This window comes from Scomber scombrus, chromosome 15 (genome assembly GCF_963691925.1).
Source record: "Scomber scombrus chromosome 15, fScoSco1.1, whole genome shotgun sequence".
Taxonomy (NCBI): domain Eukaryota; kingdom Metazoa; phylum Chordata; class Actinopteri; order Scombriformes; family Scombridae; genus Scomber; species Scomber scombrus.
The window spans coordinates 24,004,277-24,031,867 of NC_084984.1; the positions used below are offsets into that span (position 1 = coordinate 24,004,277).

Sequence of the window (27,591 nt, forward strand, 5' to 3'; positions counted from 1 at the left end):
ACAACGTTTTTATGGTTACTCCACTTAGACATTTTTGCCATAATCCTCTAATATATTCTCTCAAAATGGATTAAAAGCAGAAATTTGATGCTGGGTCCACAAAAAAAGAATGTGTGCAAGTTATTCATACGTTTATTTTCATATTTTAACCCTTTAACAACACTAAATTCTCAATAAAACACCATATCAACTAGTTTGGCATGATCTTACATTATAACTTTTTATATTAAATAAAGGTAATGGAATACAAATATTACATTTCATCTGGGGAATCATGGAGATCAGGAAACATTTACATGTTTTAAATCAAGTCATTATTAGTATAAGTCCACTTAAATACACTGTAGGTGATATTGTAATGTAATATTTATCATTCTTTTGTGGTTACACCATTTGACATTTTCAGGAGAATTCAGTCTTACTTTTGGTAAAAAATGGTGCAAATGTCATTTCAAATGATATAAAACCAACAAAAATACTAAATGTACATTTTAACAAAGCTGATGCTGCTTTTAAAACTATTTATTAAGATATTTTTGAATTGATCATCTTACCAACCTTTATTTGTCACTTACCAATATAATTACCATTACCGTTATTAGACTTTTCACCTTTTTCCGAGACTTTATGACCCAATCAACTTATCGGTTTATCAGCAAAATAACCAACAGATTTGGTTAATAATAAAAAATAATTGTATATAACTGAGCAGAGTTTGTATTTGAGCTGTTCAGATTTTTTATATTTCCATCACTAGCCCAGTTACGCAATGTTCGTAAAACACACACTAACCTCTCCAGAGTCATGTAAAAAGAAATAAATAAATAAAAAACTCACATTGAGGCTCGTTAAAGCAGCTCAGCTTCATTTATTTCCATCCAATCTTACATCAGTTCCTCTGATTTATTACAACGCTGTAAAACACTCAGTCACATGCAAGAAGCCACAAACAATAGGATGTTATTGTCAGAGAGTGTTTCTGTGAAAATACCACAATAAAAACTATGAGAGGAATTCAAGCCGCCGCCTCAATGAAGTGCTCGTTACAAGCAGACCAAACATGAAGGAGGAAATCTGCTGGACGTGCAGAACGGTCATTTAGTCAGATTTAAGTCATGCTGTTTGTCTAAAAATGGAAAAGAAACAAAAAAAACATCTAATTATGCAGCTCGAGTGCAAAAAAAAGCACTAAAAAGACTTTTATTTTTTTTGTTAGTGCTGCTTTGTCTGTTTTTGAGCTTTAAATAACCTTCCTTCTTTCCCTCCATCCCCCTTTCTTCCTTCCTTCTGTCCTTCCTCCCTCCTTCTTTCCTTCCCTCCTTCCTTCCTTTTTTCCTTCCTTCCTCCCTTCCTTCTTTCCTCTATCCTTCTTTCCTTCCTTCCTCCCTTCCTTTCTCCCTCCCCTCTTTCCTTTTTTCCTCCCTCCGTCCTACCTTCCTTCCTTCTCAAACTCACTTTTTGCAAAAATACTCACTAGATATTATTAAACCAATAGAACAACCTCATTCTTAACATATTACGATTATTTGTTTTGTACAATTATTACCTTTTTAAAAAGATATTAACAGCTTTTCTCAAAATAGCACAACTTTATTCTACTCTTAAATAACTACTTACTTTTATTTTATGTTCTTTACTCCAAATGTTCGAACTTCTTAAATCCATCCGAACACGTTGGAGCTGAATTTATTACAAAATCACAACTTTATTCTTTACATTTTATAGTTATTTTTGTAAAATTACGACTTAATTCCTGTGATATTATGACTTTCTTTCTTAAAATAGTACAACTTTATTGTGTAAATTTATATCAATTTTGACATATTACAATTCAACTCATAAAATAACAACTTTTACAACTTGTACTGTTTTACTCATAATTACATTTTTCTTAAAAATCTTGACTTGATTCTTAAAATATTTTTTTTCTTATCAGTGTTACTACGATTATACTGCGATATAATGATGATTATATTTTTACACCATGTTTAATGTTGACTGTTTCTCACGTCAGAGTTTTGGATGTAAACATTCATAAGAAATAAAAAAGCTCTCTCAGTTATGGCTTCACTTCCTCTTTCCAGAGTCCTGTTTCCACCGTGTGTCTTGTTCCCTCATCACTCAGATATTAGTCACTTCCTGTTAAAACTCAGCGTCCCAACCAGACTCGTCATCAGGAGGAGGTTCCTCCATGTCTTCTGGGAAATAGTCGAAGTTGCTGTTGTCCAGTGGCCCGTCCACCTGAGATAAAGACACAGCATGTTAACATTCCTGTCGTCCTCCCGGGTCAAATTGATCCCGTCTGTTTTGACTGTTCCTTCTTTCCTTCCTTCCTTCCTTCAGTCTGTCCTTCCTCCCTCCCTCCTTCTCTCTTTCTTTCCTTCCTCTCTCTTTCCTCCCTTCCTTCTTTCCTTCCTCCATCCCCCTTTCTTCCTTCGTTATGTCCTTCCTCCTTCCCTCCTTACTTCCTTCCTTCTTTCCTTACTCCATCCCCTTTCTTCCTTCCTTCTGTCCTTCCTCCCTCCCTCCTTCTTTCCTTCCCTCCTTCCTTACTTCCTTCCTCCCTCCCTCCTTCTTTCTTTCCTCCCCTTCCCTTCCTCCCTCTCTCTTTTCCTTTATCTCTCACTCCCTCCCTCCTACCTTCCTTCTTTCCTCCGTCCTTCCTTTCCTTCCTCCCTTTCTCCCTCTTTTCCTTCCTTCGTCCTTCCTCCCTTCCTTCTTTCCTACCTTCTTCCTCCCTTCCATCCTTCCTTCCTCCCTCCCTTCCCTCCTTCCTTCCTCCCTCCTTTCCTTCCTTCTTCTTTCCTCCCTTCCTTTCCTTGTTTCCTTCCTCCCTTCCTTCCTCCTTCCTCCCTCCTTCCTTCCTTCTTCCTCCCTTCCTTCCTTGACTCGAGGACAACAGGAGGGTTAAATCTTTCCTCTGTGTGTGTTTTACATCACAGAGACTGGAGATAACTCACCGTGGGAGTGAACGGAGAGTCTACGGTTCCCTGGCGGAGGCCGTCCCAGTTGAAACCCTCAAACCACCTGAAGGACAAGGACATGTTGCCATGACTACAGCCTTTTCTCCCACATAAAAGCGTTCAGAGTAAAATCTATTGATAAGTGTGGTTACTGTCTCACTTGTGTTTCTGGATGTCCTTCACTCCGTTTTTCTGATTTCCCAGCCGCTCTGAGGGATTGTCCCTGTGAACACACTCACAGTATAAAGATGTTTTCACAGACAATGAGCCGTCTGTTCTACTCAGAGTACATCCACATCAATCCAATTAAAAGCCACATCTCCAGCTCTATATGTATATTTGTGGCTCTACTGGAATATCTTTGCATGATTTCCAGTTAAAGACTTAGAGACAGTAGAAAGAAACAACAGAAACAAAGAGTTCATAGCAGGTTGAAGCCTCAGTTTTGACTTACAGGCAGCATTTCTACATAAATTCACCTCAAATTTTGGATGTTTTGATATCAGAACAGGATATAAATGACAGAAAACCAGAAAAAATGTCATCTTTTTTTTTTCTTTTTCACCGATTTTTGTTGCCTCCTTCTTAAATCTCAGCTGGATATTTCAGCTTTTGCAAAGCGATGATATAAGCTGCGCAGCGAGGGTTTAAACTGTGTGCTGGTAAATTTAAGAAAGCCTTGAACTGAACTGACGAACACAGGCTTTATGTTGAGTTTGTCAGACTACGTCACAATTATAAAATAATCTCCAGAAGCTTCAGAGCGACTGCTGTCGTGTTTATGAGAGGCAATTAAATTAGTGTTTAATACAACTTCCATTTTATGTCAACAGAAACAGAAACATGTGCAAATGAGAACAACTGAATAGTGAATTTAGCTGCATTAACCCTCCTGTTGTCCTCGAGTCAAGGAAGGAAGGGAGGAAGAAGGAAGAAAAGGAGGAAGGAAGGGAGGAAGAAAGAAGGAAAGGAGGAAGAAGGAAGGAAAGGAGGGAAGGAAGGAAGGAAGGAAGGAAGGAAGGATGAAGGAAGGTAGGGAGGAAAGGAAAGAAGGAAGGGAGGCAGGAAAGGAAGGAAGAAAGGTCGGAGGAAATAAGGAAGGAAGGAAGGTAGGAGGGATGGAGAAAGGAAAAGAGGAAGGGAGGGAGAAAGGAAAAGAGGAAGGAAGGAAGGAAAGAAGGAAAGAAGGACAGAGTAAAGAAGGAAGGGAGGAAGATAGGGGGAGGAAAGAAAGAGAGAAGGAGGGAAGGAGGAAAGAAGGAAGGGAGGAAGGAAAGAAGGAAGGGAGGAAGGAAAGGAAAGAAGGAAGGAGGGAAGGAAAGAAGGAGGGAGGGAGGAAGGAAGGACAGAAGGAAAGAAGAAAGAAAGAGAGAAGGAGGGAGGGAGGGAGGAAAGAAAGAGAGAAGGAGGGAGGGAGGAAGGAAGGAACAGTCAAAACAGACGGGATCAATTAGACCCGGGAGGACTACACGAAGGTAAAAACACAGTATAAGTGATTATCGGTGGCAGGAGGCGTTAAGAAGATAACTTTCTATTCTCACATTTTAAACCTCAGTAAAACTAATAATATTCTGTTTTTATGTGGACTAAGGTCTGAGGTGCTCGGTCCACCTGCAGAGGCGTTTGATTAGGTTAGCGCCGCTCTTGGTGATCTTCTTTGGAAACTCGATCATGTCGATGCCTCTCAGGATGATGTTATACGTCTTCATGGGGTCAGAGCCTGAAAACGGAGGGCTGGAGACAGAAAGTAGAAAAACAAAAAGACTTAAACCCTCCTGTTGTCCTCGAGTCAAGGTAGGAAGGGAGGAAGAAGGAAGGAAAGGAGGAAGAAGGAAGGAAGGGAGGAAGACAGTAGGAAGGGAGGAAGAAGGAAGGAAGGGAGGAAGAAGGAAGGAAAGGAGGAAGAAGGAAGGAAAGGAGGGAGGAGGGAAGAAGGAAGGAAGGAAAGGAGGAAGAAGGAAGGAAAGGAGGGAGGGAGGAAGAAGGAAGGAAAGGAGGGAAGGAAGGGAGGAAAGGAAAGAAGGAAGGAAGGACGGGAGGAAGGAAGGAAAGAAGGACAGAATAAAGAAAGAAAGGAGGAAGAAGGAAGAAGGAAGGAAAGGAGGGAGGAAGAAGGAAGAAGGAAGGAAAGGAAGGAAAGGAGGGAGGAAGGAAGGGAGGGAAGGGAGGAAAGGAAAGAAGGAAAAAGGTAAGGGAGGAAGGAAAGGAAGGAAGGAAGAAAAGGGGATGGAGGAAGGAATGAAGGAAGGGAGGAAGGAAAGGAGGAAGAAGGAAGGAAAGGAGGGAGGAAGGAAGAAGGAAGGAAAGGGAGGAAGGAAGGAAGGAAAGGAAGAAGAAGGAAGGAAAGGAGGGAGGAAGAAGGAAGAAGGAAGGAAAGGAGGGAAGGAAGGAAGGAAAGGAGGGAGGAAGGAAGGGAGGAAAGGAAAGAAGGAAGGAAGGACGGGAGGAAGGAAGGAAAGAAGGACAGAATAAATAAGGAAAGGAAGAAGAAGGAAGGAAAGGAGGAAGAAGGAAGGAAAGGAGGGAGGAAGGAAGTAAGGGAGGGAGGAAGAAGGAAGAAAGGAGGGAAAGGAGGAAGAAGGAAGGAAAGGAGAGTCAAAACTGTTTTGACTGTGTTAAACAAGTTTTATTGACCCCCAGCAACCCAGCAAACAGAACTCATGGAGAAAAGAGGTTCGATGTGCAGCTGAATCAGACACTTCTAAGATCAATGATAGTAATCCTGAGAGGGGAAAACAAGAGTAAAGCTGTGTGTGTCCATCCCAACAAATATACACTACCGGTCAAAAGTTTTAGAACACCCCAATTTTTCCAGTTTTTTATTGACATTTTTTTTTTAAGATTACCATCTTGGTCTTTTTTCCTAAGGTAGTTGTGGCATAGCTTGGACTTATGTTTTGGGTCATTATCTTGCTGTAGTATGAACCCCTGACCAACTACGTGCATACCAGAGGGTTCTGTCAGGGCCCGGTAGTGTTATGTATTTTTGTAGGATTAGTTTTTGTCTTGTCTACTTCCTGTTTTATTTTGGTGTGTTTTCCCTTGTCTTGTCTAGCTTCCTCCCCTCCTGTTTGCCTCCCTTCCCCTAATGTGTTACACCTGGACCTCGTTATTGTCCAGGGTATATATGTGGTGTGCTCTTTCCTTTCGGTGCCAGATCGTCTTGTCAGTTTCTTGTTAGTTTCCTGTCAGAGTTCCAGCGGTCCTATCAATATTTAGTGTTATCGACCTGTTTTGCCGTTTGGACCCCGAGTTTTGCCTAGCGAATTTTTACTTCTGCCCTGTGTATTGGATTTCCAGGTTTTTGACTTTTGGATCGATTAAACGACTTGAGAACTCTTCATCCCTGTGTCCCTGTCTCTGCATTTGAGTCCACCTGGTCTGTGCTTGACAGGTTCTGCATGGCATCGCTGCAGAATGCTGTGGTAGCCGACCCTAGATCCAGAAAATCATCAGACCATCATGTTTCCTCCTCCATGTTTGACAGTTAATGTCACGCACTAAGGAACCATCCTTTCTACTCAACGGCGTACAAAACTCCTGCGTGATGAACAGAATATTTTACATTTTGTTTCCATAACAGCTTCTTCCAGTCTTCAGTAGTCCATTGGTGGTGTTTCATGGCCCAGGCAAGCCTCTTCTTCTTATTCTGACGTCTTAGCAATGGCTTTCTTGCTGCAACTCGACCTGTCTGTTGTCCTGTGAGCCGTCTATCACGCAAGCTGTTGACTCTCAGAAACTTGTCTTTTGACTCTGTTGTGGCTTTGGGTCTGCCAGACCTCTTCCTGTCAGTTTCCCCCAGTTTCTGAGTGAAACTGTACTCACTGACACCTTGACTTTCTTTGCAATTTCTCTGTAGGAAAGACCTATATTTTTAAGTGTTTTTGTATCATTTTCAGTTTTACAGTTCACCACTTACCTTTGTACCATTTCAAGCTATTCATTGGACTTGAACTGCTTGAATTTCAATAAAAAACTGGAAAAATTGGGGTGTTCTAAAACTTTTGACCGGTAGTGTATGCCAACAACATGTGACTTCTTGTGAATCACTCTGACATGATGATAAAGTTTTACCTGCCAGTGAGCAGCTCAAACACCAGTATTCCCAGAGACCAGCAGTCGGCCGAGCTGTCGTGGCCTTTGTTCAGGATGACTTCAGGAGCGACGTACTCAGGAGTCCCACAGAACGTCCACGTCTTCTTCCCCAGACCAACCTTCTTCGCAAAGCCAAAGTCCACCTGAGCGAGAGAAACAAACACTAACACCAATGTTTTCTGAGCTTTAAAGGTTAAGTTTGGTTATTTTCTTCTTGTCTGAGAGTAGTTCTGTGTAAGAGAGACGCTACTGAGTATGTGTGGTCTTCTTTAAACTAAGCAATCACCATTTTTTCCCACACTTGTTGTCAGTGTTGGGGAGTAACTATTACGTGTTATGGCATTATGCAATTTAATTATTAAAAAAATGTAAATGTTATCTGTTACCGTTACTGATGAAAATGTTGATGATTACAAAGGTTACATCTGAAGTCAGAAACTTAGATTTTGGTGCTTAATGGGAGCACTTACCGCATGAAAAACCACCAAAAGCGATGAACGTGATTTTGTTGCGCAACAAAACGAGAATCTATCGCTCAAGTTTCGACGCGTGACCATTTTGTGACCATAATGTAAAATTTGTGTCATCACGCGTGTAGCGAGCCCGTCCATTTTCACTAGATAACAACAACATTGCTTCTTCAATCATCAACCATGGTTGAGATCACTTCCTCTTTTCGCTCATATGTGTCCCTGAGGCTCCTGAGTCTCTTCCATTTCCTGCGACACACATCAACTGACAGAGACACACGTAAAATAACTGTTGAATCTATGCTGGGAGAGCCAGCTGTTTTGGGGTTTTTTTGTTAGTTTTTTTTCAAATTTTTATAAGGGAAAGCCGGCTATGCTAACAGGGGCTAGACGTAAGTGATGTCGGGAGAATCTCAACGCCGTCGCAGCACAGCGTCATGTGATGTCGCAGCAGAAGTTCAACATTTTCAACTCGCGCGTTGACGTGATTTTCGTGGCATCGCGTTGCGTCGCCCGGCGCGAATTCGCGTCTAATCGCGTCTTTACATTGACTTTACATGTAATAGTGTTTGGTCTGAACACCCCTTAACAGCTGAAAACATTGGTTAGAACATTAAAAAACTCATCAAAAAGTCATCAAATGTAATAAGTTACATTACTTTGATGAAGTCACTAGTAATCTGTAACCTATTATGTTTCCACAGTAACCTTCCCAACCCTGCTCATTTGATCAGATTCAGACTCAGACATTGTAGAAATTGTGTGTATGAGTAGTTTCCTAAACACTTTCCTGAGGTTGAAAACACTCTATCTGTTAATTCACATCATTAAACATCTAGAAAACACGTGTTCCCACCAGCTTGGCGTATCCTCGGTAGTCCAGGATGATGTTTTCAGGTTTGAGGTCTCTGTAGATGATTCCTCTGCAGTGAAGGAAAGCCAGAGCCTCGACCACACAGCCTGCGTAGAACCGCGTGATGCCGTCATCAAACGAACCCCTGAAACAAAAGCAAACGCCCCCAACGCGCCAATGATTTCTGCTCTTTGATAGTCGAACACACACACACACAATCAGACACAATCACACACCTGTCTCGCAGCACCGTCCACAGTTCTCCCCCGAGACAAGCCTCCAGCAGCATGTACAGATATTTGGAGTCTCTGAAGGTCCGAAACAACCTGCAGGAAGACAGAGTTGTTGTTTAAAAGAGGAGAGCATTCAATTCCTGTAACTGAGCCTCTGCTGAAAGAAAATCTCCATGGTTACACCTCGAATAATTACCAGCGTTACTAACACCAACAACAACCTACTGATCCCTTATCAAGTCTACTCAAGTTTAGCTTTAATCAATAGTAATGGATAAGGTAATATTTAAAACTGCACTAATCAATATGCTGGTGTTTAACCTTTGTGTCAGCCTCAATTTTAATCCTTCCTTCCTCCCTCTCACCTTTTCTTCCTTCTTCCTTCCTTCCTTCCTTCTTCCATGCTTCCTCCCTTCCTTCTTTCCTTTCCTCCCTTCCTTCCTCCCTCCTTTTCTTCCTTCCTTCCTTCCTTCCTTCCTTCCTTCCTTCCATTATTCCTTCAATCCTTTCTTCCATCTTTCCTTCCTTCCTTGACTCGAGGACAACAGGAGGGTTAAGTGTGTAATATAAAAGGAGTGACTTCTTTCATAGCGATAAACCCATAAAGAACAAACTCTGCAGTTTCCCTCAGCTCTAGAAACGTTTAGGTGAGAGACGGGTCAAATTACAGATTGTTTAAATGGTAAATATTATAAAAGTTAACATAAATAGTGATAAATAAACAGTTTTAGTTATACTATTGTATTGATTATACTGTGCATCATGAGTATGAATGTATTGTATGGAGCATTTAGCAGTTAATGAGCCAGATATTTCTCTCAGGAGGAGGTGGAGAACAAAAACAGAGCGAAAAGAGAGTGAATATTTGACTTATATTCACATGAGTCTAAAGTTGACAACTCTGTCTCCTAGAAAATCATGTTCATGTACTAAAATAAATCACAACAGCAGATGGTAATGCGGGCTGAATCATGCTTGCTCTCAACATACTGAGAAAATGTTGTGAAGGAACATATTTGGCACGTTGCAAGTTGTTAACAACACACATATGGGGTCAAACTGTCAGGAAGACTTCAGTATGATGCACTGCAATTCACCACCACCAACCTCTGCAACCTCAGTCACAAACATTAAGTAGAATTATCACCTTTCTGGCAAAGTCAACAAGCAAAAATGTAAAAGCTTCATAAAAGTAGAATTTATAGCAGAGCTGCTGTGTTGGATTGCATTAAACTGCACAGATATTCCTGATAAAGTCCTGGATGATGGTATATGTATTGCAGTATTTCAAAGAATCTTGTGAGGACTTTCTGTGATTTCTCTGCCTGGTTGGTCTGCTTGTCCTTGTTTTATTTTCTTTCCAGGAAGTATCCAAGCAGATCAAGGTCATCAGGCTGAATCAGTTCACCTGGGCTGAGGGTTGGGCCACCTTATAAAACAAGCTGGCCTACTCAGTGTTGCTCTCTCTCTACCAGCAGCAGAACCCTTTTTCTATGTTTGCTTTATTTGATTGATTTCTAGCACTCAACATACTCCTGCATCCATGCACTTCCAGACACCACTGATTCTACAGATTTAGCATATAACTTTGATTAATTTATGTAAATAAGTTGATTAAATAAATTACTTTGGTTTTGTTTAACTTAAAGGAGTGTTCTCCTCATTGGTTTTGTGTCAGTTCATGATAAAATGGGGGCTCGTCCGGGATCCCATTTGTCACCATGATTTAGTGTAGCTGGTTGGTTGTACGTGACTGTTACGGCACTCATAAATATTGTTCGTACTGAAGAGAAAATCCTAAATACAACAAATTCTGTGACTGCAGCAAGTTTTCGTGAATCTCTCGTACACGTAATTTAAGAATGAGTCCGTGCGTACGAGTGTTTTTCTTGCATGAGGTCCAATATCTGCAGTTTGGACCTTTATTGCCTCTTTATCAGTTTCCTGGTCTCTCTGCTGTAATAACCACATATCTGCAGTTTGTTTATTAATATAGAGAATTTAATAATTACAGTAGTGAATGCAGCACTTCTTCATAGAAAGCTTGAGTCATTTTTGCCATAAAGTGAGCACAGACTGAACAGAGCGGTAAAAGAACACCAAAGATAAAAATCATCATTATTTACACCCAGCAGACTGTGAAGTAGAGTTGTTGCACATTTAATTACAACCTGCATAAATTTCCAGCTCTTGAAGTCAGCGGCTATAAAAGTGCCTTCTGACCTGATGATGAACGGACTGTGAGCCTCCATCATGATGCGGCGCTCCGACAGGATGTGGCCCTGCTGGCTGGTGTCCAAAATGTGACGTTTCTTTAACACTTTGAGGGCAAACGATCGATTGGAGTCGTTCTTCAATTGAACCTGAATACAAGAGACACATTAAATTACAGACAAACAAGATAAAACGTTGTATGTAGTCATTATCAGCTGCTAGAAAACTCTCACCAGCTCTACACGACTGAAGCCTCCGACCCCTAGAGTGCATATGGTGTTGAAATCACTGAGTGACACGCTGGAGAAGAAGTCTGCCTCTGCCAGCCGTCTAACAGACAATAAAGAGATAAGAAAGAAAAGAAATGGGTATCGTGTTCTGATTTTGGAATATAAAATACAGATATTTGATGAATAAAGTGGGTTTAATTGGTACTGTGACTCCATTTAAGCCCATGTGTGCTCCAAATAAGCCCACATCATGATTTATTGACTTAATATATAAAAACATATTGATTTCAAAGAATTAAAAACAGCAATATATGTATTCAGTAACATGTTAAATATTAAAAAATGAGGAAAATGTTAAAGGGGTGACTTCAGATGTAACCTCCTTTGTAATCATCAACATTTTCATCAGTAACTGTAACAGATTACACTTACATTTATTTTATAATTAAATTACGTAACATGTCTGTTACAGTGAAGCCTTACTGCCATTCAGACATCATGTAAGTGTTTGTTATGACAGTAAATGTTATCAATGGCTTAATTTAAACATGACACAGTTTCATTCTTATAGACTGACAAAGGTTTATTTGTGATGTTTTATTGGTTTACTGAACTAGTTTCATTCATTTAAAATGACCAAAAAATGTATCTAACATGGTGTCTATAGTGTTCATATAACCTTCCACAGCAGCTGTTACATAAGCACTCATACTTTTTAAAAATACAAATATATATATTTTCAAAAAACTCACTTAGCCTTGACCTCATCACTGTCATACTGCTTGTTGTTGACTTCCTCCAGTCCTCCAATCAGGTGTTTGAAGGACCTGAGACACAAAGCAACCAACACAAAGACGCCTTTAAAGAGAAATTATTGCAAAGTGAAGCGCAGCCTCCACCGCTGCATCAAACCCAGATTCATGTATAGCAAAAAGAAGCACTCACTCTCGATCAATGACCAGACATGTGACGTCTCCCACAGCTGTGACACTGGCTGTGCGGATGTCCTCACTAGAGAGAGAGAGAGAGAGAATTTCCAGCTCTATATTAATATTCTGTGTCCCTACTGGAATATATTTGTATGATTTCCAGTTAAAAAATCCTTATTTATCTTGTACTGGTCCTTTATTCAACCGCTCAGTTCAGCCTCTGTCTGAAACAGGACATTTTAGATCCTGTCTCATTAAGGCCCCGCCCCCTCCTCCTCCTGATGAGCCCACTCTGCTCTGATTGGTCGGCTTCAGGAAGCTTCTACATAAACTAACTATTTTTTGTGTCTCTGTATAAAAGGCTGGGAATGTGCAGCATGTTACAGTATGAATGATGACGTTCGATTTCTCAGTGAAGTCTTGTAGTTTTTTGTGTGTGTGTGTGTGTGTGTGTGTGTTTGTGTGTGTGTGTTTGACCCTTTCAGCGCCTGCTCTCCGAACCAGTCGCCTTTATTCAGAGTCTTCACCATCACCGGCTCCTCGTTGGCTGAGTTCTGCTGAGAGACTTTCACCTGTGAGGACCAAAGATCACAATCTTTATTTCTGCCAGCTATGAAAAAAATAAATAAAAAAAGCAGATTTACAGCTCAGCTTCTCCTCTTAGTCAACACTGAATATGATTAAAAATGGTTTAAATACTTTGGACGAATTGAGGCACAAAAACTTTAGAGACACTGTTAGAAATGAATTTAACCCTTACATACTGTTCATATTCTCTCCTCACAGTTTGTTCCCCTCATAAAAAGTGTTTATACCAAATGTTGAAGCACAGATGTGTTTAGAAAGCATCAATAGTCGATCTGACTGATCAATTAATGTGATTAAACCTTGATTCATGTTTCAGAGAGCAGAGAGAGTGTATTTTTTTTAGCTTTTACACAACTAAACATCTCCTATCACACAATATCATGTCCTATTTTACCTAAGACATGAAAATATAACATAGTAATAATGATGTAAATGTTATTTTATATTGAAAGTGTAAATGAGCAGAACTTTATGGAACTGTGGGGTTTATTGTATAACCATTAGAGCCATCAGTCTTCACTGCTACATCATAAAAAGAAATCCTCATAACTACTATCTTATTAAAACTATTAACTATTCATTGTAAAGCACTTTGAGCAGCATTTCCTGTATGAAAAGTGCTATAAATATATAAATAAAGTTATTATTATTACATAAACTAAACATTTGAGGTTACATCTTGGATTTTGGGGAACACTGATTGACATTTTTCCTCATTTTCGGACATTTTACAGGCCAAATGACTAATTTATTAAGTGGGAAAATAATCAACAGATCAGTTAATAATTGTAATAATAAATGGATGCAGCCCTACGTGTCTGCTGTGTAAATCACTGATATTTGAACTTATTTCTTTTCATGATAGCGTTACCTAAATTTAAACATCGTTCCATCATCTGCTGACGTAGCTGCATTTCTATAAATACGCACGTGAAAATTTGATCTTATGAATGTGAGAGATCGTTAAAGCCAAGAAAGCGCCTGACTTCTCAGCTCTGTTATCACCTTTCCCCTCTCTGCTAACATTTCTCCCTTTTAGACCTCCTAATAAAGACTTTCATCCTTCTTCTTCACCTGGCCTTCACTGATGATGAAGAATGTGTCTCCGGTGGCGCCCTGACGGATAATGTAATCACCGTCGCTGTAATGAGTCTGAGAGAGAGAGTGAGGACAGAGAATATCTTAGATTACTAAACATAGATCTCTCTAACCATTTGTATTTGTCACATGGAAGGAAACAGATGGCAAAAACAGATATCATCATCATCATCATCATCATCATCACCTCCTCTAAAACATCAGCCAGCTTACTGAGAACGTCCTCGGTTAACGTCTGAAAGGAGGGAACGCTGCGAGGAGGAGAAGGAAAGGAGGGTTTAGAGTGAGACATGTGAGTCATTCTTCCAGTATGTGGCGGAGAGTTTATTATACTGTGCTGTAATGTTTGTTACCTGCGCAGGAAGTCTGTGTACTGGGAGTGTTTGATGAGACCAGTTCTCATCATGATGGTCTGGAAACCCTGTCGATCAATCGCCCAGAGCTTGATGTCAGTCAGAGCTGCAGACGGACAGCAAAACGAAAACTTTATTGTAGTTTTATAGTATTTTATAATAGTTTTTTATGTTTTAAAAGATGCTGAACATGTTTTTGAAAACACATAATCTTCTTATTAAATGGGACATTGGGACTGTCATTTAGTGTGTATACTGTTTTGATGTCAGATGTTAAACGTGATCAAAGTTACAAAACATGATGTGAACATATGTAAAAATGCTGCCTGGGCACTAAAGCTGGGTATCTGTACTCTATACTTTTAAAGTATCAACCGAAATAAATCAATACCAAGTAGTATCTAAACGTCTCCCATCAAACGATACCTGCAATCAATCTTTTTTGCACCCGGAACTAGAAAATATGACTATTTGCATGGACTTGCTCACAGCCAATCAACAGCAAGCATTCTTGGAATTATTGCCACATGTGATTGGCCCACTGCCACAGCAGCTACGTGTTTGTGGTGATGAAGTCGTGGGGAATTAGAGTTAGCGCGCTTAGCATTTCAGCAGCCAAGATGCCACCTAAACGCTCTAAAGTGTGTCTACACTACACGCCTGTTACACCAGATAAAAGAATGATGGGTATCTAATGAAGTACTCAGCTGGTATCAGTATCACTCTAAGGGCATTTGGATTTGTACTGGTAGCATAATTTTTTTAACAATAGCCAGCCCTACTGGGGACTAGCACTGGGTATCAGTACTCTTTAAGGTATCAACCGAAATAAATCGATACCAAGTAGAATTGAAATGTCTCCCATCAAACGATACCTGCAATTGATCCTTTTTGCACCCATAGCTAGAAAATATGACTATTTGTATGGACTTGCTCACAGCCAATCAATGCAAGCGTTCTTCGACAGCTTATCTGGAGACACTTCTGGATAGCAGAGGTTGTGCTGACTTTGAAGATGTGAAAACATTTGATGATACCATAAAGAATCACAACTAAATGGCAAAAACATGTTTATTGTATCCAAAAAAAAACTAAATAATGTGAACTGTTTCTTGCAGCGACTTCTGGAGCAAGAACTCTCAGCAAGAAAGTGAATAAACATATTTCCCAAAATGTCAAAAATCAAACTATTCCTTTAAATTCCTTAAAATTAACCAGACAAACTCTCAGAAATGGAAATCTCTCATTTCCTTTTCATCCTGTTTATACTTTTGTAAATTAAATCTCTTTTATTTTCTGGCCAACAGTCGCTGTGCTTCAGATGAAGATAATACAGCGTCTCACTCGTCTGTGTGTGTGTGTGTGCTGATATCACTTTGATGATGTGCTGGAGGTATGCCTAGACAGCCACTGATAAAACTGTTTGCGGCATATCTGAAAAAAACTTGTTTACAACGCTTCTCTTCTTGGCTCTGTGTGGTTTCTTTAAAGATAAATGGCAGATTTTTTTTTTTTAAGTCGAGGTTCTGAGCTCATCTTTCCTCCTCTCTGTCGCTTTCAATCAGTGTCCTTGTGGAGTTCAGTGTCATTCAAGTAAGCAATAGAGAAAGAGAGGAGGCTCATTTATAAGCACGGACAAACATTTCCATCACGAATCTGAGCAATTCAAAACTCCAGGAGAAAAATGAATGTGTGAGGAAAAAGTAGAAGGAGGATTGTTGTGGTGACTCTCCTGAATAACAATGAGCCACTCAGCGAGGTGTGGGTGAAGACCTGTTTTTTTCACACTTCACTTAGTAATTTAATGTTTCCCAGTTGCACCTGTGCCCATAAAGCTTTCACCTGCCCTGGATACAAATATAAACATACATAAACACCCAGACATAAATACTGGCTCCTACATCCAGGGAAAGAAATCAATGTTCTTCTGGAGCTGTGAAGGAAGAAGTCAGATCCTTTACTGCAGTAAAAGTACCAATACAGCAATGTAAATATACTACATTACAAGTATTACAGTAAAAGTACTGCAGTATTATGAGTGATGTAGTATGCAGTATTACAGTAAAAGTACTGCAGTATTATGAGTGATGTAGTATGCAGTATTACAGTAAAAGTACTGCAGTATTATGAGTGATGTAGTATGCAGTATTACAGTAAAAGTACTGCAGTATTATGAGTGATGCAGTATTACAGTAAAAGTACTACAGTATTATGAGTGATGTAGTATGCAGTATTACAGTAAAAGTACTGCAGTATTATGAGTGATGTAGTATGCAGTATTACAGTAAAAGTACTACAGTATTATGAGTGATGTAGTATGCAGTATTACAGTAAAAGTACTACAGTATTATTAGTGATGTAGTATGCAGTATTACAGTAAAAGTACTGCAGTATTATGAGTGATGTAGTATGCAGTATTACAGTAAAAGTACTGCAGTATTATGAGTGATGTAGTATGCAGTATTACAGTAAAAGTAGTGGTTTGGTCCCTCTGACTGATATATTATTATATATGACATCATTAGATTATTAACAGTGAAGCATCAGTGTTAGAGCAACATGTTACTGTTGTAGCTGCTGGAGGTGGAGCTAGTTTACACTACTTTATATACAGTTAGCTAGTTTAGTCCAGTGGTTCCCAACCTAGGGGTGGGGCCCCTCCAAAGGGTCAGCAGATAAATGTGAGGGGTGGTGAGATGATTAATGGGAGAGGAAAGAAGAAAAAACTAACTTCTGATACACAAATGTGTTTTCAGTTTTTGGACTTTTTCTCTAATCTTTGATTTTTTCTGAAATATTGGATCATTTGAACATTTATTGAAATGAAAGCATGTGAGAAGTTTAGAGAGAAAAATCACTATTTGGTGGAGCTGTTAACAACTCATAGACATCTGAAATGTGAGCCGACTACACACTGCTTTTTGGTTTCATCTTTAACTGTGTTGTATTTAAAAGCTACAACAGCACACTACATCAGAGTGCTGTTGGTTGTAGCTAAAGTGTTTATCATGTCTACATTTAAATGTACAATTAAAAGGCAGTTTTATGCTTTGCAACTCTGCTAAAATGTGAGCAATGTGTAGAAAGCTCCTCCAGATCCAATTAAATTTCCAGAGGCTGAGTAGCTCTCTCCATGAAAGGGTCAGTGATCATCATGTGTTAAACTGATGGAGTGCCCCCTTTAAATTGTTAAGTGAACCTCTGACTGTGCAACGAGCACCATGAACAGCACTTCAGGCTTCAGGATTCAGTGTGGATGAAGAGGTGTGATAATGAAAACGGAGGAGGAGGAGGAGGAGGAGGAGGAGGAGGGGGAGGAGGAGGAGGAGGAGGAGAAGGAGGAGGAGGAGGAGGAGGAGCGTAGGGGAGGGTGAGAACAGAAAGAGCTTTAGGACAGGACCAGGAGTGATGGGTAATCATGATGGATGCAGGAAGCCATGATGCCGCCTAGCAACATGGATGTAGACAGTCAATGAAATAGAAAAGATAAATATTGTGAAATACGGTGAACTGATTCTCACAAGATGTTAAACTAAACTCTACCAGTTTTTACCAAGGTGTTAGTGTGTTTGTGTGTGTGCATTGTGAGGACATGTTGGCCAGCCTTCCTGACTTCAAAGGGATGATTTTGGTCCTGATTTAAGATCCCTTCTCATCTCTGACTGAACTGTATTTACACCCTAACCCTAACCCTTTAATCTCCCAGAGGCTGGAAAAAGAAACAACACATCAGAGCTACAGCTGGCTCCAGTTGACTGCAAAGACCCTCCACCATGATGAATAATACATAGAAATAATAATACTGTTTCTGCTTGTGTGCACATCTCCTGCTCTATATTTATATTCTGTGTCTCTACTGGAATATCTTTGCATGATTTCCAGTGAAAAACTCCTTATTTATCTTCTGCTGGTCTTTTATGCAGCCCCTCAGTTCAGCCTCTGTCTGAAACAGGCCGTTTTAGCTCCTGTCTCTTTAAGGCTCCTGAGATATGAGAGTGGAAACACCTCAGCAACCGCCTTAGCAACGAGCTTAGCAACCAAGATTCCGGAATGGATGATTGTTTTTGGGCATGTGCGAACAATCTGAGGAGAAAATAGAGGTAACTTTTCAAATGAAGCGTTCACAGAAGGTCGAACACTGACTTTTGACATGCAGGCAGCATTTCTACATTTTCACCTCAAGTTTTGGAACTTTTTATGTTCTCTTGCTTGGGTTCGTTAACGCAAATCGCATAAGCACACACACACACACACACACACACACACACACACACACACACACACACACACACACACACACACACACACACACACACACACACACACACACACACACACACACACACACACACACACTAATGGGCATCAATGAGGGCTGCAACTAACAATTATTTTTCATAATTTTTTTGTCAAAATGGTCAAAAATTGTAAATATATTTAATTCATAATTTCTTACAGTGATGTCTTTAGTTTGCTTGTTTAATCTCACAACAGTCCAAAACCTTCAGATATTCAGTTCACTGGCATATAGTGCTGGGTATCATTACATGATATCTTTTAAGGTATTGACCGAAATAAATCGATACCAAGTAGTATCGAAATGTCTCCCATCAAACGATACCTGTAATTGATCCTTTTTACACCCAGAACTAGAAAATATGACTATTTGTATGGACTTGCTCGCAGCCAATCAACAGCAAGTGTTCTTGGATTGAATGCGACATGTGATTGGCCCACTGCCACAGCAGCTACAACCCGTCTGTGGTGGTGAAGTCGTGGTGAATTTGAGTTAGTGCGCTTAGCAGTTCAGCAGCCAAGATGCCACCTAAACGCTCTAAAGTGTGTCTACACTACACGCCTGTTACACCGGATAAAAGAATGATGGGTATCTAATGAAGTACTCAGCTGGTATCAGTATCACTTTAAGGGGACTTGGATTGGTAGTGGTATTGATACCCAGCCCTACTGTCATATATGACAAAAACAGCAAATGGTCACATTTGACAAGCTGGAAACAGAAAGAGTTGATCATTTCTGCTTGAATAATAAATAAGTTTCAGTTTTATTCAGTCAGATTTTGAGAGGCTTGCTGACACTTTTGATAAATTCAACAGAAACTCGTCTTTTTAAAAGCAGTGGGTAAAAAATGCATCTTTGTGTGTGTGTGTGTGTGTGTGTGTGTGTGTGTGTGTGTGTGTGTGTGTGTGTGTGTGTGTGTGTGTGTGTGTGTCTAACCTTTTAAAATAGCTCGTCAGCTGAAGCCGTAGTGAGCTGTACTTTTACAAAGCTGTGAGTTTATTAGTCAGAAGTGGAAAAATTAAACTGAGCGGGAACGATGTTTGTGTTTGGCCTTGATAACAGTTCCCATTTGCCATTTGATGAATAAAAGCTACAGCACCATTAAAGAACCAGAGTGTACGATTTAGGTGGATCTATGGGCAGAAATGGAATATAATGTTAAGAAGAATGTTTTAATTAGTGTTTAATCACCTGAAAATAAGAATGATTGTGTTTTGCTTACCTTAGAATGAGCCTTTATATCTAACAAGGGAGCTGGTCTTGTTACAACGCCATGTTAGTTGGTTGTAATTTGCAACCTCACCACTAGATGGCACTAAATTCTACACACTGGTACTTTAAAGCGTTTACAGAGCCTTTGTTTATTTTAATTTCTCCTGCAGCAGTAATGCATACTTTAGTCTAGTGATATCGTTGGGACCAGCTGTGTGTGTACTCTGTGTGTGTGTACTCTGTGTGTGTGTACTCTGTGTGTGTGTGTGTGTGTGTGTGTGTGTGTGTTTCAGTGTGTACCTGTTACAGTTGCTGTGCGGGTGCAGTTGTACAGGATGGCCAGTTCTCCAAACACTTTCCCCGGACCGATGGTGCACAGTTTGTTTCCTTGTTTCGTCACCTCGACCATTCCCTCTGTGAAGACACGTAGAAACAGTTAAAGCTACGATGGCACTAAAACAGTTATGACAACACAGTACAGCAGTGGTGGAAGAAGAATATTTAGATCTTTTACTTAAAGGAGATGTTAAAACAACAGTCAGGAGCCCAAATGAACTTGAAGTGTGTTTTTTTTGCTGTAATGATTCCTCCTGTTCATACTGACATTTAGAAGATCCCTTCATAATGCACTTACAATGGAAGTGTTGGAGGACTAAATCCACAGCTAATATGAAGCTTCAGCGTCCAAATGAGTCAAATCTTCATCTTCTACGTTTCAACGTTACAGTGTTTTTAGTACCAAAGTATTTTTGTTACTATACTTCCACCACAGCTCAACAGGGAAACACTAAGAGGGAATCTGATGCTAAAAAGACTGTAAATGTGTCAGATATCACTTGATATGACTAACTCAGACTGATGAAGCTCAATAGAAGCTGATCATCTACTTTAAATGACTGTGTGGACACACTATGGATACAGTCCTCCATCACTTTACATTGAAAGCACATTTGAAGGAGATCTTTTAATAGCCAGTATGAACATGAGGAATGATTACAGAGAGGAAAACCTCACCTGACTGCTGGTCCAAGACAATCTTGGAAAACTGTGAACTTGTCCTTTAAGTAAAACTAGGAGTACCACAGTGTAAAATGACAGTACATATCTCTCTGTAAGGTTTATGGATATATGATCAGTGTTAAAATGTGTATAATGTTGTCTGTGTGTAACCTTTACTGTACAGTATAGATTTATCTTTTCATTAAAGAGTGTGTTTATGGCTTCATCTTAGTTTTGGGTGAGAGAGACAGAAGGTGACAGCAGGAGTCTCTCACCAAAAGCGTGAGAATCGGCAACCCTGAATGTGCTAATTAGCGCAGCAGAGTGACGGGAATGTAATCCTTTTTTTCCCCCCAGATATTTGGAAATAAATGAAGTTTTGCAGAAACATGGTGACACAAGATGGAAAGTCAGAAAATCACCAAAGTGAGTAGGATTCATCCTTTGGGAAACATCATTGACCATCATGACAATGCAACTAATAGATGCATAACATAGTACTTGGTAAAGAAAGAAAGTTTGATTCATTTTTCAGAAGTTTTACCTTATGCAAACTGCAAACAACCCAAACATCTGTAACATCTGTACACTACACACAGGGGTTATAAATCAAAACGTTTGGGAACTGCTGGTTTAATTTTGTATTATTTCATGTAAAGTTTTGGACTGAAAAATAACTACAGCATGAAGTAAATATGTAACATTACCCTCTGAATGTAGTGCAGCAGAAGTATAGAGAAGCATAAAATGGAAATATTTCAGTAGTAATGGAAGTACTTAAAATGTGCTCATAAGTTCATTACTTATGTAAATGTACTTAGTTACATGTTGAAGTTTAGCAGGTATTAAATCAAAGTAGAGGATCTGGTGATGACGCTGGATGAAAATCAGAGGATCATACATTTATAGGTCAATGAGGTTTTTTGTGTCCATGTGGTTTAGTCAAATTTAAAGGGTTAAAATGTGAAAATAAACGTATGAATAACTTGCACACATTCTTTTTTTGTGGACCCAGCATCAAATTTCTGCTTTTAATCCATTTTGAGAGAATATATTAGAGGATTATAGCAAAAATGTCTAAGTGGTGTAACCATAAAAACTTTGTACCAAATAATTCAACTTGCTTAAAAACAGTAAATTCTCAATAAAACACCATATCAACTAGTTTGGCATAATCTTACATTACAACTCTTTATATGTAATATTTATCATTCTTTTGTGGTTACACCATTTTACATTTTCAGGAGCATTCAGTCTTACTTTTGGTAAAAAATGATGCAAATGTCATTTCAAATTATATAAAACCAACAAAAATACTAAATGTACATTTTAACAAACCTGATGCTGCTTTTAAAACTAGTTTTTAACAAATTTCTTAATTGATTAATTTCTTAATCTTGCCGACCCTTATTTGTCACTGACCCTTACATTACAATTCATCCTGAGAAAAGACAAAGTTGTGGACTAATTAACTGTCAACGCCACCCAAAGAGACAAAATACTATCATGGCTAAAAACAGGAACAGAAAATCAAAAAAAAAAACATGCACACATGACAGATGGAGTGAGAGAACAAAGTGAAATTAAATCCATCCTAAATAAAAAAAAGCTTCAAGGAAAGAGATGATTTCAAAAGAGTTGATGACTGAGCTTCTATTAAGATCTGAAAGAGACTAAAATGAACACTGTCAGTGGATCAGAGGCGTTTTAACCTTTGTGTCGTCCTCCCGGGTCAAATTGACCCCGTCTGTTTTGACTGTTCCTTATTTCCTCCCTTCTTTCCTTCCTTCCGTCTGTCCTTCCTCCCTCCCTCCTTCTCTCTTTCTTTCCTTCCCCTCTCTTTCCTTTCTTCCTTCATTCTGTCTTTGCTTCCTTCTTTCCTTCCTCCACCCCCCTTTCTTCCTTCCTTCTGTCCTTCCTTCCTCCCTCCCTCCCTCCTTCTTTCCTTCCCTCCTTCCTTTCTTCGTTCCTTCCTTCCTCCCTTCCTTCTTTCCTCCCTCCCTCTTTCTCTCTTTCTTTCCTCCCCATTACCTTCCGTCTTTGCTCTGTCCTTCTTTCCTTTCTTCATCCCTTCCTCTTTTCCTTTCTCCCTCCCTCCCTCTTACCTTCCTTCCCTTCCTTCCTTCCATCCTTCCTTCCTCCCTCCTTTCCTTCCTTCTTCCTTCCTCCCTTCTTTCCTCACCCCTTCCTTTCCTCCTCCCTTCCTTCCTTCCTTCCTCCCTCCCTCCTTTCCTTCCTTCTTCCTCCCTTCCTTCCTTGACTCGAGGACAACAGGAGGGTTAAACAGCTCTTTTGTAGACAAACAGTCACGAGGAGCAACACGACGCTGCAGTGAGAGTGTTTCAGATGGAGTGTGTGAAAGACTGGCTGTCCTTGACAGAACGAAGAATGAAGAACAAGAAGAGATGTTGTCGAGAGAGGAACACGATCGTCAGGAACATATGACTGAACTCAACTGCAGCTAAGACACAAAGCAAGTTTCTGTGCATTTATTCAAAAAGTGTGTGTGTGTGAGAGAGAGAGAGAAACCATCAAGTTTGTATCACTTTACACACAAAACACCAACCAGACAATCACCTCCACTACAGGCAGAATATGTGGCTTCTTCCTGCTATTTTCTCTCCCAAACCACCTCCAAATGCATTTAACTTGATGTCACATACAGTAATGTCAGTGATGGAGCCTCTGTTTACTCCGGCTGGTTCAGGCTATTTTGCAGTCTTGTGCTGCCTGTGTTCAAACAAATGAGCTGTCTGTCCATATCAGCCCAATTCAGATTCTCACCTCGCATTAGTTTATCCCTGCTGAGCAACAGGCCCGAGGACTGAGAGAGAGCAGTGTTTCTTTCTATCGTGGCAGAGTTTCAATTCAACACTTCGATAATGGAGAGCACAATATACTGATGGTTAATTTACAGATTACAATCACATTCAGTGTGTGGATATTCATGGTGCACAGAGGATAAATTATAAAGTTTTTGGCGATCCTCTAGCAATGAAAGCTTGGTAATATAGTAACTACACTTTATGTTACTACATTTTGTTGTGCACATGCAGATGAGTAATGTGAAAACCCGCTCATGCCATGACTACTGATGCATGTACAGTGCTGTGATGAAGAGAATGAATATTATGAACCAGACAATATATATTCTGTGTGATATTTCCTCAATATGGAAAAGAAGCTGAGAACATTGACATGACTTAAAATTGTTGGGTTATTTTGGTCTGACAATCTAAAATATTAAGATATTCAATAAAAGTGTTTCATATGAAAAGGAACACAGCAAGTCTTCACATTTGAGAACCAGAAACATCAAATATTTGGCATTATTGCTTGAAAAATTATTGAAACAATCAATCATTTATGCAAATAGTTGCTTCCGACAATCAACTGACCAATACAGCTTTACAAAAACGTTCCTAACTAGTGAAAAGAAGACTTTAACGTTGTTGCTTCTGTCAGTAATCAGTATTTATCAGTGTCAACAGTCGTATTCGTGGAGCTGAAACAATAGAAAAAATGAATCCATCAGCGTTGTATTGTGACAGAAATAAAGAGCCTTGACATGAAGTTAGATCTTTTAAAGCAAAGAGCTCCATGACTAATATGAGAGGCGGCGATGTGACAGTCACAGAGATACAAGAGGAGAGAATATTACAGCCTACAGTTACAGTCAATGATGTTACACTGTCACCCAAGAGAGGACCCTTACCCTCCAGAACGTAGACCGTCGATCCGTCATCTCCCTCCTGGATCACACAGCAGCTCTTGGCCAGGCTGGTGGGATACATACAGTCCATGATGGTGAGGATCTGCACACATAAGCCAACAAGAAAACAGTTAGGCTTTACAATAAGAGACACACATGAGAAGGATGATGTGGTCAGATGTGGTCATTACCTGTCCGTGTTCCAGGTGTTTCATGAAGTCGTTGTCCATCAAAGCCCTCTGGATCAACTCACTGGATCTACACATTCACAGATGCATCACACAGATTAGCCGTTGTGAATGTGTGTTCATATGTGTTCATGTATAATTGTTTATGGTATCTGATGCTCACTCCTTGGTCTTGCAGTAGCTGGTGAGTGTAACGTCTGTGAGCTGAGAGGGGTCCAGCGCTGTGGGCTCTGCTGAGATGGCCTGTCGCTTGATGCGCTGAGGCTCATCAGCTGCTGGTGGAGTCTGAACTGCTGCTCCTGATGGACAAATCCAGAGAGACAAGAGTTAAAGTCCAACTGAAATCATATTTGGCAGCTGGAGTGTGTCAGTGTCTGTGTTTGATTGACAGCAGCTGGGAGGAGTGTGTCGGTGTCTGTGTTTGATTGACAGCAGCTGGAGTGTATCGGTGTCTGTGTTTGATTGACAGCAACTGGGAGGAGTGTGTCGTGTCTGTGGTTGATTGACAGCAGCTGGAGTGTGTCGTGTCTGTGGTTGATTGACAGCAGCTGGAGAGTGTCGGTGTCCGTGTTTGATTGACAGCAGCTGGAGTTTGTTGGTGTCTGTGTTTGATTGACAGCAGCTGGGAGGAGACATGTCATTTCTGTGTTTGATTGACAGCAGCTGGGAGGAGTGTGTAGTGTCTGTGTTTGATTGACAGCAGCTGGGAGGAGTGTGTCGGTGTTCGTGTTTGATTGACAGCAGCTGGAGCATGTCGGTGTCTGTGTTTGATTGACAGCTGCCGGAGTGTGTCATGTCTGTGTTTGATTGACAGCAGCTGGAGTGTGTCATGTCTGTGTTTGATTGACAGCAGCTGGGAGGAGTGTGTCGGTGTCTGTGTTTGATTGACAGCTGCTGGAGTGTGTTGGTGTCTGTGTTTGATTGACAGCAGCTGGGAGGATGTATGACATTTGCTCTTTAATGTGCTGCAGCTGATCTGCTTTGTGCATAACTCTTTTATGTTATACATTGGTAAATTAATATTTGTATAATTATCTTTATTCACGGTATGAGGTCATGTTTTGTTTTTCTGGGTAATTTGTTATTTGTGGCAACCTGAGAGGACTTTAAGCTCAAGTTTACTTCTCTTTCGAACTATTAAGAAAATCTGTCCTCTGTCCTCAGAGTGAGTGCATAAAGCTGTCAAACATAAAACATCTGATGTGTTTGGTTGGATAAAAGAATGAAAAAATGATCTTAAATAAATGATTCAGCATTTCCCCAAACAAAATGTTGTTCCCAGCAATGTGGAGAGCTTTGAGGACAGTACGACTGAATGACTTTCCCTTTACACAGGGTTTTTATGCACTTTTTTTATGTCTAGAGTATGTGTATGTGTTTTATGAATGTGTCTTTCTTGTGTGTCTTTTTAAATTTTGTCTTGACTCTGAACAAACTGCACAAAAATTCCTATGTGTGCAAGCACAAATGGCTAAATAAAGTTCTTGAATCTTGAATCTTGAATCTTGAATCTTGAATCTTGAATCTTGAATCTTGACTTCCTGAATAAATAAAGTTCTCAGGGAACGGGGGAAGTTGGTGTTTGACTGCAGTGTTTGTAAAATCTGTGCTACAACTCTGCTTCTGACTTATTGGACTTTTGTCTTCTTGTCTAACGGTGAGTCCACCTTCACTGGAGCTGGGAGTGTTAATTGCAGTGTCACACCTGTGTTTGCTGTCTCCACACAGTTGGCTGCCTGCTGTGATGCGTTGCGATGCCTGTCCAGCTCGATCTGCAGCTGTCTGATCAGATCATCCTTAGTGTCCAGCTCCAGCTCCAGCTCATCGATGAGGGCGTCTCTCTGTCGGAGCTCCTCGATCTTCAGCTGCAGAGCCAACTGAAGGTCCCGCAGGGTGCCGGTGCTCTTAGACATGGTCATATACACATGTAGGAACAAATAGACTGAGCAGAGTGGGAAATACAAAGAGGAGGGAGATTACAAAAGTGTTGGACTGTAGGTTATATTCAGACAATACTCAATATTCACAAAGTGGAGTTCCTCTACTGATGTGAGAGATTACAGCCTATACCGTCTAAACTATCTGAACATACAGGAGGGTCGATGAGCTGCCTTGTTTCACAGCCACATGAATCCCAGACACAACAAAGGCTTGATCACACTAGAAAGTGAGAGACACTGCAAAATTCATCCACACGTCTTAATAAAATATTTGGTTCTAGAGACTACAAACAGGACTACTTGGTGAACTGCTGGAGTAAGTAATAATAGATCTTGGATGTTGTTTGGCAGTGGAAACTTTTAAAGGGATGCTGATGAAGCAGGTCGACACTCAAAGGTAAAAAACAGGTGATGTAGCCTTTTATAAGGACACAAACGATCATAAGTGCACCAAATTCAACTAAATCTCATTTATGACAGAACAGTTTCACCTATCTATGTAAATCCTACCGGTCTCTCACTGATAATGATGCAAATCTGCTTTCATTATCCCTGATTTAGCAGCTGATCTAACCCAACCTGCTGTTCCTGCATCTTAAAGCTAAGAGAACCTTAAAACGCCTCCAACCTCTGCGAGATGCTCCAACCATAGACTGTATATAAGAAATGGACGTAACATCCGTGATGTCACCCATTGGTTTGTGGACTGCTGCTCGGAGGCCAATAGTTTCGGATCTGAGCAGCGCCATCTTGAAAATTTCAGGTGAATGCCGGGATTCTACTTATATGGGCATCAGGAGGGGCATGAGGCACCCTCCTGAACCTGTGAACCAATCAACCTGTCAATCACGACGTAGCCACGCCCCCAATGCATACCCTGCTTTATCGTCAAATATAAAATCAGGGAGGCCAACATTTCACAAATGAACATCATACTGCATTGAAGAAGGCTTTAAACTAGTGATTGAGACCATAAACACATTTTGAAAACGTTTACTGAGGTTAGAAATCAAGTGAGAAGTTGGTGAATTCCCCATTTTTCTTGTATAGAGACGGAAGTCCTTTTGACTGACGGATTGGCACTGAGTTGGACTATTATCACAATATTTCACTAAATTAAAGGTTACTTGCTAATGTTACCTGCACTGTTAGCACAATTTAGCTACAGTAGTTCAGTCCAAGTTAGTGGCATGTGTTTCCAGAGATTGAAAGGCA

General features: G+C 40.1%; 1 protein-coding gene across 1 annotated transcript; it reads right to left on the reverse strand.

The window, feature by feature from the left end:
• Positions 1-2,142: 2,142 nt before the first annotated feature.
• LOC133994950 (cGMP-dependent protein kinase 1-like) lies at positions 2,143-26,349 on the reverse strand. Its single transcript, XM_062434193.1, has 20 exons — positions 26,142-26,349; positions 24,600-24,735; positions 24,440-24,506; positions 24,252-24,351; positions 19,838-19,951; positions 14,027-14,132; positions 13,861-13,924; positions 13,650-13,727; positions 12,465-12,559; positions 12,004-12,069; positions 11,811-11,885; positions 11,062-11,158; positions 10,838-10,977; positions 8,618-8,707; positions 8,385-8,526; positions 7,038-7,201; positions 4,575-4,697; positions 3,124-3,186; positions 2,961-3,027; positions 2,143-2,241 (listed from the first exon to the last, which is right to left on the reverse strand). The coding sequence occupies exons 1-20, from the start codon at positions 26,347-26,349 to the stop codon at positions 2,143-2,145; spliced, it is 2,094 nt and encodes a 697-aa protein (XP_062290177.1).
• Positions 26,350-27,591: the final 1,242 nt, after the last annotated feature.